The sequence below is a fragment of the Pagrus major genome, chromosome 15, assembly GCF_040436345.1.
Source record: "Pagrus major chromosome 15, Pma_NU_1.0".
NCBI lineage: Eukaryota > Metazoa > Chordata > Actinopteri > Spariformes > Sparidae > Pagrus > Pagrus major.
In genome coordinates this window covers 5,184,548-5,200,643 of record NC_133229.1, presented here as the reverse complement: position 1 = coordinate 5,200,643, position 16,096 = coordinate 5,184,548, and the positions used below count along the sequence as shown (strand labels likewise).

The window sequence follows — 16,096 nt, the reverse complement described above, 5'->3', positions numbered from 1 at the left end:
GTGTGGTTGAGAGGTAGCGTTAGGCTATTGTTGTTATCGGTAACGTTAGCATGCTACTTACTGTTGTCGTACCGAGTTGGTTGTAGTTATTACACCAAACACAACGTAAACTTGCGATTATATTTAGTAACTCCCGAAAACATAGTTATATTTTCAGACGTTACTAAACACATTCACACCCAAGCGTCGTGTTTTGGAAGTAACTTAGTCAGTGCAATCACTATAACCAACTCGGTATGAGAATAATTCTAACATGCTAATGTGCTGTGCAGCCTATATGCTAACAAACTACCAACTGCTATCTCTGAATCTAGCTTGTTGTTGGCACTCGATTGAGGTTTTTTCAGACGATTGTGACCCACTGCCAGTCGAAGTTTTCCCCTCATGTTGTACAATGTAGGTTCTGTATTACTACAAACACTATGATTTATTTATTTTTTTAGTTATCAAAAACCATGTCGGTGGACATATTTCCAAACGAGGCTTCGTGATTCGCCGGCTCCATCAACAAATTCATGTGTATTCATTTTCCCCAGGGATGCTCATACAGCGACAGTATTTATGACACTGGTAACAGATAGTTGCGCTTCTCAACCAGCTGGGGGTAGTAATGAGTCCAAACTATCTAGTGTTGCTTTAAAATTCACCCTATGTAACAACAGAGCTGTACACCACGTCCACATCACTCTTCATCTCAGCATCTGACCTCTGTGTGGACAGGAAGAGACAGACAAGAAACAGATCAGTTACGCAGTTTAACCGTTTATGTTTCTTTTGTTGTTGCTTTTTGCTTTAATCAATAACATATGTGCACGGTGAGACATTAAGTTCTAGTTGAGTGTCTTTTAGCGTCGTTAATGGTACCACAAGTTACAGATTACCTTGTCTGAAGATTGTCTCACGTGCTTAACATCACTGTATGTTACTTCCTCTTCAGCCTGATGAAAGAACAAACTAAATGTTATTACAGAAAATGAAGGCAGCTTAACGCTGTTTTTTACGCAGATACATTTTGTCCGGGTGAAGGAAGCTGTGAACTACTGCTGGTGAGTAAAGAGAAATTGTAGATTCAGTGAGGAAAGTTAGTTGAAATATTTAATCTTGTCTAGATTTTTTGTCTCAATTGTTGTGAAACCATTGAAGCTAAGTAGCTATCAGTGAGTTTCTGCCAAGTCAGGTGTGTTGAATAGGCTTGATTGCAGGGCGGAGCTAAGGCTGCATGAGGTAAATCTAGCACATATGGGCTAGTCACTACAGCGTCAGCTGCAGCATCAGGACAGCTGAACAAAGACTTAGCGAGTCTCTCTGCGGGAGTCTATTGAGGAAGTCCAAGTAACTCACTGTCCACCACAGATCGCAGCCATGAGTCCCTCCCAATCCCAGTCAAGACATCTAATCGGAAAAGATTTCACCGGAGACCCATTGCTCGAGGCTGTAACCCAGCCAATCTCTGTTACCCAACATTCTCCACCGGTACTGAACTTGAAGTACTAGGGGGGCTATGGAACTGCCAGTCTGTAGTCAAGAAGGCTGACACCATTTCAACCTATGCAGACTCTCCACTTCCTGGCCCTTATGGAGACCTGGATCACTCCAGAAAACACTGCCACTCCAGCTGCCATCTCAACTGCCTACTCATTCTCACACTCCCCAAGACAAACAGGTCGAGGAGGAGGAACTGGACTCCTCATCTCACACACGTGGTCCTACCAGGTCCTTACCCTCGACCACCTACCCAGATCTGCATTTGAATTCCACGCGGTCTCTGTCACCCTTCCTTTCAAGCTTAACATTGTGGTGATCTATCACCCTCCCGGTCCTCTCTGCGACTTCTATGATGAGACGGATGCCCTCCTAAGCTGCTCCCCTGACGATGGCACACCGCTTGGCGTCCTGGGTGACTTCAGCATCCCCCCAGAGAAGCTGCGCTCATCTGAATTCATCAGCTTCTTCTCCACATTTGACCTCACACTCTCCCCCTCTCCACCCACCCACCGGCCCGGGAACCAACTTGACCTCATCTTCACAAGGTCCTGTAGTTACCCCGCTCACTGTGTCCGACCACAACTTTGTCGCTTTCTCTCTCCCCTTGAAGATCAACTCCTCTACTCTGTTATCCTCCCTCTCCTCCTCTTTAAACGCTCTCTGTCCCCTCACCTCCCGACCAGCATGATTCCCCCCCCAGCTGTCTGAATCGCTGTGAACCAACAGCTCAGTGTTACGAGCAGCAGAGAGAAAATGGAAGAAATCACATACTCTTGATGACCTTGCTCACTACCACCACTTCCTGTCTGACTTCACATCAACTGTTTCAGCAGCCAAATCTGCCTTCTACCTGTCAAAGATCAACTCCTCTGCCTCCAACCCCAGGAAACTATTCTCCATGTTCTCTTCGCTCCTCACCCCTCCTACCCCTCCCCCTCCCTCACTGCAGATGACTGCAACTTACTTTACCAAGAAAGTAAATGACAGCAGCTCTTCATTTACTCCTATGCCCTTCCAGAAAGCACCTCCCCCAACCATCACCTATGACAGCCTTACCTGCTTCGCTGACTCTGCTCTAACCTGGTTCACATCATACCTGACAAATCGCACCTTTCAGGTCACTTGGAATGGCTCCTTGTCCAAACCCTGCTCTCTGGAAACTGGTGTCCCTCAAGGCTCAGTACTAGGACTGCTTCTGTTTTCACTATACACTAGATCACTAGGCTCTGCAATCACATCACATGGATTCTCTTACCACTGTTATGCTGACGACACCCAACCGTTCCCCTCCTTGCCCCCATCCTCCAATACCCACGTTGCCACGCGCATCTCGGAATGTCTGGCAGACATCTCTGCTTGGACAACTGCGCATCATTTCAAGCTCAACCTTAGTAAAACTGAACTCCTCTTCATCCTGGGGAAAGACTGCCCTCACACCCCTCATGGACCTGTCAGTCACTGTTGAGGATGTCACGGTATCGCCTTCATCGACTGCGAGGAACCTGGGCGTAATCCTCGACGACGGGCTATCCTGAACCCCCAACATCACCGCGGTGGCCCAATCCTGCAGATTTGCCCTCTACAACATCTGCAGGATCCGGTCTTTCCTCACAAAGGATGCAATGCAACTCCTGGTCCCATCACTGGTCATCTCCTGCCTGGACTACTGCAACTCGCTCTTGGCTGGACTCCCAGCCTCTGTGACTAAACCGTTGCAACGTATCGAGAACGCTGCAGTGCGCATCGTTTTCAATCTACCCAAATTCTCCCATGTGACCCCCCTCCTCTGTGACCTCCACTGGCTTCCTGTTGCGGCCCTCATCTGATTCAAGAACATGGTGCTGGCCTTCAAGGCCGTCAACGGAACTGCACCCATTTACCTCCAGATACTGGTCAGACCACACGCCCCAGCACGAGCACTTCGCTCTACTACATCAGCTGGCCGGCTGTTACTGCCATCACTAAGAGGAAACAAAGGCCGCTCAGCGAAGTCGCGACTCTTCTCTGCTCTGGCGCCCCAGTGGTGGAACGAACTACCGACCAATGTCAGGACAGCAGAATCACTCGCCATCTTCCGCAAAAGACTCAAGACTCACTTGTTCAGACTTCACCTCGACCCTGCACCTCGACCCCGCCCACTCCTTTTTTAAGGCGAACACAAAATCAGTGGAGTGACCAGAGTTACTAAAACCTTATTCTATACCATTCTGTGGTTATTTTCAAAATAATACACTTGATGCTCTTCTTCTTCTTCTTCTTCTTCTTCTTCTTCTTCTTCTTCTACTTCTAGCTCTTTTCTTTTCTAGCTCTGGCTGGAATTCACCATTTTTCTATTTGTAGCAGTAGGTCACGAGAAGCAGCAGAGACCAATCAGAGGAGACAGGAACTGAGGAGAGCTGATTAATAGCAGGTGTGACTCCAGGAGTCACTCTCTCCAAATCCTTTGTGTGGCTGTGGCTGTTGACTCTCTGCTCTGGTAAGAGACTTTTGGGGTTTTTTAGAATTGTTTTATCAGGGTAGTATTTTAATTGTTAGGGTAATGTAGGGGTGCATTCATGCACCCTGAGGTATCTGTGTTTTAATGATTTTAATTGTGGGTCTATCATTTGTTTGTAGGACTAAACCTTAACTGTTTTAAAATACAGAGGTATGTAAAAAATCATCATTTAAACCTCATACTTTTATGTCCTACAAACTATATTAACAGTGTTTTCTTTTGCTTTTAGGCAAAGCACTGACTGCCGTTTATTTTAGTTTAGTATTTTATATTTTAGCCATATTGATTTTATTGTCTTTTGTTATTTTAAATTAGAGTTTGCTTAGTTTTAGGATTTTAACATTCTGTCCTCTTCTGTTTCTAGTGTTGCGGCTGGTGGGGTCCTCCATTCACCGGTGTGGTTGAGATGCTGGGAGTTCACTTTAGATGGTGATATGGTTTGTGGTTGCACATTTAATTAGTGTGGTGTCTTTATTTGATTGTGTTGGGTTTATATTTCTTTTTGATATTTAGTTTACTCCCAGTGTCCTAGGCAGTGGGTGGTTGGTCCCCCAGCCGTGATATGACTGTCTGTCTTCTTGTTCTTCATTGACTGTGTTATTTTAGAATTTGATTTATTGTAAATAAATGGCATGTTATGATTGACCCACACTGACCGTTGTGGCCTCCTTAATTGAAGCCCCTGTGTGCTGAACAATCCTCAAGGTTACATATTCACCAAATTATATGATTATTATATGACCTGCTTAAAAAAAGAAACCCCACAAGGTTTGATATTCTCCTGTATTAGCTTGATTTCCCTTGGTATCACTGCAAGTTAAGCTAACGTTCACAATAGCATGTCTCTGTCTTGTTGCTGGGAAATTAATCAACATATCTTACCGCCGTTGTGGTTGACGATTCTACTTTGGTCAGCTCTAAAAGTGAAACAGTGAAAACTCCTTTTACAAACTGTCACTGCTCAATGTCAATATCACTGCTGATTTATTAAATATCAGGCTAGACTTACTGTGTCTTTTTAACATAAACCAGACGAACAAGGTCACCATGAGAGCAAGAATCAACAAACTCAAAGGGATGATGATGCTCTTTAGGTCAACTTGATACCTGCAGCATACATTTAAAACACACAATACAAATGAATTAAGATAAACAGACTGGTTTAAACAACAACAATGTAGCTTCATGTACATGCAAAACTTCTGACCTGTGCTCTTCACTGTCAACTGTGGTTGCTGCTTTTTCTGCAAAACGAAGGTGAGATTCACAAATTGAACTTGTTGCCGTACTAATGAATCATAATATCTTATCTATATTAGATCAAGATTATAATTTACAATTTTATATTCAGAATATATAATTACTGATATTACTCACCAGTTGTAGATTTCTCATGAACAGTTAAATGCACTGGCATCTGTAAGTCTCCCTGCACACACCAATACCAGCCGCTGCTCTCTGTCTTCAGCACAATCATAGCCACAGTAAACACATTGGGGACACTCCTATCAGTGGTCACTTCTGTTCCACCTATTAATCCAGAGGGCTCTGTCACACAGGAGCCGCCCAGCCTGCACCACTGTATCACTCCAGGATAACGATGGTAACACTTGATGGTTATTTGCTCTCCAATTACTCCTGTAATCTCCTGATGAGCCACATAGAGACTGGGTGCACCTGGAGGGGAAACAAATCAAATTGTGGATACCTTTTTCAAAAGTGTTGCAGCATTAACAACTGATGGATGCATACTTTTACAAATTTGACATGTGTTGTCATAACTTTTGTCTGACAAAAACTGAAATGTGCAGAGATCTTACCTCTGGTGACTGACAGGTGGAAATACTTTCCATTATCTCCCCCATTATTAATCTCCACAACACACCAGTAATAACCAGTGTCCTGTTCCATCAGATCTTTTATGGTCACAGTGAAGATTCTTTGGATTTTGTCATCAGAGATTGAAAACTTCCCTGAACTTTGTCTGTTTGTTTTAACTGCATATGAGCAGGAGATCCAATCAGATCCTTTACATAAGTATTTTACATTGTTTATGTATCGTGACTCATAGAGACATGGGATAGAGACGGAGCCTCCAGCCTTCACTGACACTTTACTGACTGTAGTTATGCTGTGAATTCCTGCAACAAGAACAAATGCAACATTTTAATGGACATATTCACAATAATATTTTCCTTCATATGACTTGCCTAATGTAGACTTTCATATCAGTTGTTGTTTCAAATCATTATAGTCAAAATCTATTAATTAAAAACTGTAGGACAAAACTTGTCTCACCAGCAGTTATCATTATTATATCATCTTGTGAACATTAGAAGCATTAGACATACACAATTATAAAATGTTTCCTGTGACTGACCTGTGAGTCCAGTGAGGAGGAGAAGAAAGCTGAGATGAACAGCCATGTCAGTAAGTGAGCAGAGAAAACGACACGAGCCGGTGCACAGCAAGACTGACTGTCTACTTCCTAAATTTCCTAATTGTACCACTTTAAATTTCTCTTCCTCCAACTGTCAGGAAGTTGTCTTACATCGGTTATTAAGATGATGTCTATAAATATCTTTGCAGCTACCGCGTGCTTTCAGAAAGTTGTGCGGTCAGTTGAAAATAAAATGAAATGCTCTTGATATCACTGCATGGTTCCCTCGCTGAAGTTTTTCTCTTGTGTAACTTGACTTCCTCTTCACCATGTGTTGAAGCAGAAAACCAGATGGACTCTGACACCTTGCTGTATGCAGCTTCAAAAATACATCAATTAGAACATAACTGCGATGTATTAAAAAAAGAATTACCATGTATGCTAAAATATCAACATGTATGCCTTTGTTGACAGAGCTAACCAAATGTCGCTGTCTGAAAACAGCTTCTGAAGTGTTCAATTTTGCATCAAGCAGTTCACATGAGATTATATAATTATCATGTTCATTAAATTAATAACCATTAACCACTATGAGATAACTCAAACATGTCATGGTTAAGGAGAATGACAATAATTGAAATATACACGAAAGTAAGCCCCATATTAGTCATCACAGATATACTAAGTTAAGTTTCAAAAGTTGCTGTATGTATGGCCAGAGGCTCTGTGAGGCTGTCCCTAAAGGCACAGTGTCAGTGTTCTGAGTTAGTATTAATGTACATGGCAAAATGCCAACATAACATACATACATACTAATTATGACAAAAAACCCTCAGGGACTTTTAATGTTGGGATAAAGACGAAGAATAACTGACAAAATTAATACTAATTTGGTTAGAAACCAAACATAAGTATTGGACTAACTTTAAATTTTGACCTGATGATGCCGTTAGATTAAAGATAAGGTATCACAAAAGTTATTGTAAAGGTTATTTCAATGCATCTGTACCTAATTTCATGGAGATCTACAGTACCTTATACAGTAGCTAATAGACATTTAACTCTGAACTAAAAAAATGGACCTAGTGGAAAAGATCAAAGCATTACCAAAAGTCAGCATGATACATATTTCTGAAATCACAAATGACTACACAATTTTATGGTAATCTACTTGTAGGTGTTGACATATTTGGCTTGATGCATCTTAAGTGAAAAGGGGATCACCAAAGTCATGAGGATTCTTTTTCTGGGAACCCTGGATATCTTAACCCTATTCCATGGCAATACATTCTAGTTGTCAAGATAATTTACCATGATAGCATCGTAAAATCCATACTGTTAGTAAGTTTATCACAGAGCTGTTGTAGAAATACTTTAATTTACCATTTTACCTTAACCGGCTGCAGCTGTTTCAACATAAACGCGTCATGACTTTTTAACCGCTGGTGTCTCACCACAAGCAGCTGGTGTCCTTTTTAAAAATAATTTCACCCCTGCCCGTCAGACAGACTGTTTGTGGCTGATGACTGTGTAACTACTACATATTGCTGCTAACTGTATTTCTAATACTAAAATACTGTTACTGATTACTTCAGTTGTTGAGATAAATGCACTAAACAACTGTATTGTTATTGGTGGTTAACATAAAGTGCACAGCAGTGCAGTTTATAATATACTACATCTGTTCCATTGTCCAGTAGAGGGCTGTGCTGAATTGCAATGGATAAATCCACTGTCTCAGAGTTATTAGGGCTGTTCCCGCTTCAGACATGTCTGTTAATGCCGTATATTGTCATGTTGTTTCTCAATTATGTTTATGCTAAATTTAATAGGTTAATTTCCTACATAAAGGCTGACTTAACTGACAGTTGTGCATAAGTAATGTAGTTGTGGAGGTGGAAATAAACACATTGGAACTGTGATATCTGTCAACTGCAGTGAAGACTTCCTTCCTTCCTAAGACCTGCATGTTGTAGCCATTCATATTAACTGTTGCATAGTACATTATAAGTGTCTCCACAATTTATGAATTAAACAAAGGTAGGTCATCACAAATGATTATGTTATTGCAGTCATTATCATGCAGACAGACAGAGTCATTTTACTGAGTGGTATTGCTACTTGACCAAAGAAACAGGAAGATGATGCAACTGTATCTGTAAGTAAGGCAGTGGCATTACATAAGTTGGCCGATGAAGTCAATAGTGCATGAGGCCACAGGGTTTTTTGGTATGTAATTATAAGTAGGCCTTGCACACAGTAAGTAGCCCATCCATTTATAATCTGATGAGTGGATATTCTCCACAATATCTGATAACCTACCTAGTGGAACATGTATGGTCATGGTCATAAAATGAATTAAGCTTCTTGACCAAGATAGTCCTGAATGCCAAGATGTCAACACAACGATTGAGTAAAAAACACTTCCTTAGTTTGGTCAACTTTTGTTGCCTCTTATTTAAACTACTCTTGACAAACATGTACAAAGGATATGGTCTGTACAGCCCTTGTTTTGCGCAAAACAAGGGCTATTTTGATGAAGAGATTTTATACACAAGTGAAGGGAAACTGGGGATGAAGGGAAGTGATCAGCAACATAAAGGGGATGTTGGGAAATCTGCAAAATGTTTCACTTTATGCAAGTTAAGAAGAGAGTCCCTTGAAAGTTCCATGGTGATTTGCAAAAACATTAAAGGGGGCTAAGTGCTATTTGATCATTCAAGTGAGTCTTTACCATCCTTGTGCATTGTTGGCTATAGTTGCAGCACTGGCAGCAATGTCTGTGAGACAAATGAATGGCAGCAGACTTTGTGATTGGTATTTAAATAAAACTACACAAAAATAAAAATAATGTTTTCACTGGATAAATTTAAAATGGGTCAATAGATTTAATATTTTCATTTCAGGTGTGGAGCTAATTCTAGTTTATTTTACAGATATGCCATTTTAACTTCAACCAACTTAAATAAGGTTGAAAATAGCTGTAAAAGATGGAGGAAAAAGCCTTTAAAAACAGAAATAAAAAAAGCATAACTTACAATTTAGCTGTTATATCAGTAATTTATGTAGCCTTTAAAGGACATTTTACATCGGGGCCCCATTTTCCAAATATTTCTGCTGCAATGTAACCCCCTTTTTTTTATTTACATTTTTATAGCATTTAACAACAAACAACAACAACCTCCCCAAAAATAAACAGAAACAAAAATAAAACAAAAAAGAGGGGAGACAGAACAGAAGAATTAAAAAGTAAAATAAAAAAAAATAAAAAAAAATAAAATAAAATAAAATAAATAAAAAATAAAATAAAATAAATTAAAAAAACAAACAAAAAAAAAAAACGGCAGTGATGATGAAGGTGTGGGTGTGTGCGTGTGTGTATATGTGTGAGCGTGCGCGTGCATGTGGTGTGTGTGAATGCATCATGTACACAACATCTGTCCTACACCAGGCTATCAAAGCACTTCATCACCTTGTCAATGTACCCCAAATATACTCTATTCCACCTCTCCAAGCTGCTATTAGCCACGAGTGTAAGCCTCTCCATTTCAAATACTTGTTCTGTTCTTTCATACCACAGATGTAATTCTGGTGTTTTGGGTTGTGTCCATATCCTTGTCAACTGCTTCAGCTCCTTTAGTTTTGTTCTATGGTGCATGTTAATACCCAGCCAATTTTTCGAATGTCAGGGATTCCTTAATGTCAAGAATGTCTTTAATGGCTTTCTCTACCTCTTCCCAGAAAGACTTTATTACTGGACATGTAAAAATATATGTGTATGATTTGTTTTACTTTCTCCACATCCTCTCCAACAACCAGATCCTGCTACAGAAGAGATCCTTCCAGTGATATGTGGAGTAATGAAAAATCTCTGACTTATTTTCCATGCAAACACTCTCCAGTGTTTTGACTGTGTGTGTGCGGCCCTTAAGGGCAACTATGACCGTCAAAGTTAAGTCCACTAAAAGTGTTTGTTTTTGCCACTGACAGGCTGAGGTTGTAAATGTCTGACAACATTACAGAAACAGTTCTTAAGGAGATAGACCTTTTTGTTTATAAGATCCTTTTGTAATCAGAAACACAAGTATTTTATGTCTTTATCACAGGTAATAGAGAGTGAACAGAAAATGAGGCAGAGATGCAACAAAGGTCCTGAGTGTGACTCATTGGTGTTGGTGTTCACAGATGATTTTCACAGCAAGTCTATTCATACCCTATTTTACAACAGTTGTTAAATGATGTGCGATGTAGAGCAGCAGTCTATCTCTCAGTGCAGTTTGTTTCATCTGTTGCCAATGTTTTCATTTCAGTTGACTGTTGATCCAGACATGTCTAAGAGCCTTCACTAAGCAGCTGATATCTGCACTGTTTGGCTCTACAGAAACATCTGTTTGTGAAGCAGCTTTGTCTGACAATAAAAATGTCATGAAGAGAGGACAAGACTGACCGATGAAGATTTATATGATTTTATAACAGACACATACACCTCTTTATAAATGCAACACACATGCAAACTTAATGTGACCTTTAAGAGTCATAAATACTACAACAGTAACAACAACAACTAGTTGTTAATATTGTCAAACACTAGACAAGCAGACAGGGCAAAGCTTCTTTCAAATGCAAAAGAGGAACCAGTAGAGAGAAGGTGTCAAACAAAGTAGAGAGAAGTTACTGCACAACCAAATGATGACATCAGATAACACATTACGACACTATCATTTAAAAAAACTCATGCAAGTAGACTAAAATATAGACAGACAAACAGAGGAGACATGGCTGAAGGCTGTGCTGGTGCTAAGCCAATGTGCTGTATGTGACATTGTCACCATTGGCTTCAACCTGCAGGAAAAGAAAGATGTAAAAAAAAAAATATATAGAAAACAGATAAACAAAAATATAATGTTATGTTTTGGAAAAACAAACCTACTAAACAACATGTGACAATCAGTGTGAGACTGGGTTTTGTTGATATTTACCTTCTGCAAACCTTTTGGCTTATTGAAAACCACAGAGCTGTACATCACGTCCACATCGCTGTCAGTATATGAAGTCTGCATGAGGAAGGAGAGACAGTTATGAATGAGATGATCACTCTCTGTTTTTGATTTATTTCAAGTCATTTTATAGCAAAGGGTGTTTTACACTGCATAGCCCTGAGCTAAGAGTTGACCCTGTACGGATTGTAAAACCCCTGAGGCAATGTGATTTGTGATTTGGGGGAAAAGGCGATGAATTTACTAGTCAACATCTAAACCATTTTTTGACCTACAACGGAATGGTGAAGAAAAAAACTCTTGAACAACTTGACAATCAGTGTGAGACTGGGTTTTGTTGATATTTACCTTCAGGACACGTTTTGGCCTCTTGAAGACCACAGAGCTGTACATCACGTCCACATCGCTGTCAGTATATGAAGTCTGCATGAGGAAGGAGAGACAGTTTTGAATGAGATGATCACTCTCTGTTTTTGATTAATTTCAAGTCATTTTACAACCAAGGGGTGTTTTTAAGAGTTGACCCTACAGAAATGTTGAAGGCCAATGTTAACCAGGGTTAATCTAAGCCCAGGGCTATACAATTCATGCTGCACTCTATTAGCCTCAGATATTAAATGTCTGCTGAACATTCTTGAATGCAGAGCAACTACACTGTTCACTTTAGACCTAAGCCGGACAAACTCATGCTTTGGAGCGGGGCCAGACAGCTCTGGGCTAAAGTCAGGGAAGGTGCAAGGATCGAGCCAGTGTGAATGATTTCTCAGCCTCGAGCCAAGAAGACTCTGATGGTGCGCTTCATTTTCTGACATCATATCCGAGATGACCACGTTCCAGTGCATGTCGGAATACCAGGTTAGCCATTGTTAGTAATATTAGTGGATGACAACACATTATACAGTATTTTGCTCAACGAAAGCAACATGTCCACAGATAGAAGTTAGACAGTACTGTGTGTAAGACTGACTTAATGAGACACACACAATTAATAAACAGTATATTCTACAGCTTTCACAGCTGTTGATAAGCAGAGCAGCCATCTTGGATTTGGAGCTCGGAAGTGGTGAGGTACGTCTGAAATCTGACTTCAGAGAGTGTTGCAGTATTCATTGATGTTTGCACAGCCTCCTAACTTGTCTCAATCAGAGTTGTAGATAGATGCCGTTGTGAATGGTGAAATACGATTTTATATTTGAGTGTACCTTTTGTGTACTTGTGATCAACATTTTGACTTTTACTTTTTAGTACTGATTGGGTCATAATAATCAAATAGTGATTGCTGTTTTTTTCTTAATAACAAAAATTCTTAATTACAAAAACAAAAAAGATTTATCTTTGAAAAAAAATCGACCTTAATTGGGCCAATCATACATCCTGAAAAGAGAGAAGATCCTCTGAAACTTTTACACATTTTACATTCATTTTGTTGATATCTCTGCAGTTATGGATTACCTGGCTTGAAGTTTTTCTCATCTCCTCAATATTACAGTAAGTGATGTCAACTTCAGCCTGAGTGGAAGGAGCAAACCGAATGTTAGAGACTGAAAAAGGAGCCATTCATTATCGCACCCTTTACATTTTGCTTTCACGTCATTTCAACACAATTTAACTTCCCATATAACAATATTAACTTGTATCACTGCCACGCTTGTTCAAATAGTCAATTACATATTGCCTTTGAGGGGAAAATCATGATAAGGGGAATCACCATAATTGGAACACTTTGCAATTGCAAACCAAATCTGTTAATTATCTATCTGATAACTGTAATCTCTATTTTATCTTATAGACATAAATATCTATCTCTAAGGGAAGCATATATCTTCTACATCAGAATATGTTCTCTGATCATTTTGAGGAGTAAACAAATGGCCTGTATACTGTCCATCCTGACAGCCTTCTTTGTGAAAAGTTGGAAGAAAAAATAACCGTATCTTACCGTTGTGGCTGATGCTGCAGCTTTGGCCTGCTCTAAAAGTGAAACAGTAAAAACTCCTGTTACTCTTAATGCACAGTAGTCTGTATTAGGAATAAATATTTCAAAATGAGGAAAATATTAAGACTTACTGTGCTTTTTCAACATAAACCAGATGCACAAGATGATAATTATGATGAAGATCAACAAGCTCAAAAGGATGATGAGGATCTTTAGGTCGACTGAATCACTGCAGCATAAATAAATATGTAAAAACACATCATGCAAAGTCATTAAGATAAACAGGATGCCCTTGTTCAAACATTACTACATTATAATTCAAGTTCAACACCAAACCACCTTATAGAACCCAGTTCTTATATGAACAATATGTATAGAGATTACTTTACAGCTTTTGTTTAATGTGACCACAAAATGGCCGCAGTTCTCTTCATACCTTACCTTTGCTGTTCACCCTGAACTGTGGTGGTTTCTTTGTCTGCAAAAGCAGTGGTGGTATTTCCAGGCTGAGGAGTGGTGAAGAGTGTTGTTGTTGCAACAGTGGCTTTAATCCAAAACGACACAATGATGAGTAAGATGACAAATATTTAGTCCTATTATCTCTTCTATGTTAAATCACATCATTTACTAAAAGACTGCACCTGACTAATATGTATAAACTGATATTTCATACTTTTTTAATTGTAGTACTTACTAGTGGTAGGTTTCTCAGTAACAGTTAAATGCACTGGCATCTGGAAATCTCCTCTGACACACAAATACCAGCCGCTGCTCTCTGTCCTCAGTCCACTCATAGTCACAGTGGAAACATGAACCCTCCAACTGATGGTCACTGTTGTTACTTTTATTGATCCAGACGACCTCGTCACACAGGAGCCGCCCAGCCTGCACCACTTCATTACTCCACGGTTAGGATGGTAACACTTGATGGTTATTTCTTCTCCAACAAATCCTTTAATCTCCTGATGATCCACATACAGAGCGGGTGTATCTTCAGGGGAAAATGATTGAGCAGAAAAATGTGAGTAGCCTAATAATCAGACTCCAGAGCAAACAATGAACTCCCCTCAGTGTATTTCCTACAAATTGTTCAAATTTAACAAAGGAGTTGAATAAAGATGTCTAAAGGGTTCTTACCTCTGGTGACTGACAGGTGAAAATACTTTCTTACATCTACCCCATTATTAATCTCCACAGCACACCAGTAATAACCAGCGTCTCGATCCATTAGATCTTTTATGGTCACAGTGAAGATTCTTTGGATTTTGTCATCAGAGATTGAAAACTTCCCTGAACTTTGTCTGTTTGTTTTAACTGCATATGAGCAGAGGTTCCAATCAGATCCTTTACATAAGTATTTCACATTGTTTATGTATCGTGACTCATAGGGACATGGGATAGAGACGGAGCCTCCAGCCTTCACTGACACTTCACTGACTGTAGTTATGCTGTGAATTCCTGCAACAAACAGAGAAACATCATTTACTGCAGATATAGCAAACAATATTCTTCTTTTATGTTACCTGCCCACTGAAAATGATGTTTACTGGTTTATAGTAGAGACTTGTCTATGCTGTCACTCATCCCTCTCATCTGACTGACATTCAAATAATAACAGAATATATTTATGTATATTTAATTACTCATCAGCTCAAACGTGATATTAAACAGTTTTACACATAAAACGACCCTGTGACTGACCTGTGAGTCCCATGAGGATGACAAGAATTCTGAGATGAACAGCCATGTCGCAGAGAAAGTGCAGTTTCACAAATGAACATGCAACACCAATGCATTGTCTAATTATCTACTTCCTGATTTCTTGAACAGGCAATAGCAAGTCTTAAAAATCTATCTTCCTCCTCCTTTTAAGGCAGTTCATTTGGGTCAATGGCAAAGCAGACAGGAGAAGTCTCACTCTGAAATATCACAAGAGAAAATCTTGGTAGCAGCAGCTCTGACCAGCAGGCAGGTGGAGCTCCAGGCCCTCTGGTGAACTCTTATGAGTGAAATGAAATGGCCATGGCTCTAAGTGTATGAGCTGACTGGAATATACATATGAGAGGGCACTTTTGAGATGGTTTAAAGACATGTAATGAGCATTGCTGTTGTTGTGTCATAAACAAACCAGGCAGGGTTAGGGAATCAAGCTCTTCCAGCCCGTATGTGCATTTCTCCATATTAACACTTCATGTGAGAGATGACAGTAACATTCACATATAAATATTTTGAGGGGCTTTTTATGTCTCTGAGGTTGTTATTTCATTACAGGAACAGTTCCTAAGGAGATAGACCTTTTTGTTTATAAGATTCTTTTGTAACCAGAAACACAAGTCTCTCTCAGTATTTTGAGGGGCTTTTTATGTCTTTATCACAGATAATAGAGAGGGAACAGAACATGAGGCAGAGATGCAACAAAGGTCCTGAGTGTGACTCATTGGTGTTGGTGTTCACAGATGATTTTCACAGCAAGTCTATTCATACCCTATTTTACAACAGTTGTTAAATGATGTGCGATGTAGAGCAGCAGTCTATCTCTCAGTGCAGTTTGTTTCATCTGTTGCCAATGTTTTCATTTCAGTTGACTGTTGATCCAGAAATGTCTAAGAGCCTTCACTAAGCAGCTGATATCTGCACTGTTTGGCTCTACAGAAACATCTGTTTGTGAAGCAGCTTTGTCTGACAATAAAAATGTCATGAAGAGAGGACAAGACTGACCGATGAAGATTTATATGATTTTATAACAGACACATACACCTCTTTATAAATGCAACATACATGCAAACTTAATGTGACCTTTA

General features: G+C 39.7%; 1 protein-coding gene and 1 long non-coding RNA gene across 2 annotated transcripts; both read right to left on the bottom strand.

Annotated features, from left to right (window-relative positions):
• Positions 1–881: 881 nt before the first annotated feature.
• On the bottom strand, positions 882–5,051 carry LOC141008917 (uncharacterized). The gene is made up of 3 exons (XR_012180107.1): positions 4,992–5,051; positions 4,865–4,899; positions 882–938 (listed from the first exon to the last, which is right to left on the bottom strand). It is a non-coding gene; the product is annotated as an uncharacterized lncRNA (long non-coding RNA).
• A 7-nt stretch (positions 5,052–5,058) lies between these two features.
• Positions 5,059–13,966, bottom strand: LOC141009176 (polymeric immunoglobulin receptor-like; the record flags this gene model as incomplete). The annotated part of the gene is made up of 12 exons (XM_073481634.1): positions 13,942–13,966; positions 13,737–13,839; positions 13,427–13,524; positions 13,299–13,330; positions 12,812–12,868; positions 11,708–11,782; positions 11,342–11,416; positions 11,192–11,204; positions 5,803–6,123; positions 5,360–5,659; positions 5,190–5,226; positions 5,059–5,089 (listed from the first exon to the last, which is right to left on the bottom strand). Coding segments are annotated over exons 1-12 (1,167 nt in total), but the record flags the coding sequence as incomplete, so codon positions are not given.
• Positions 13,967–16,096: the final 2,130 nt, after the last annotated feature.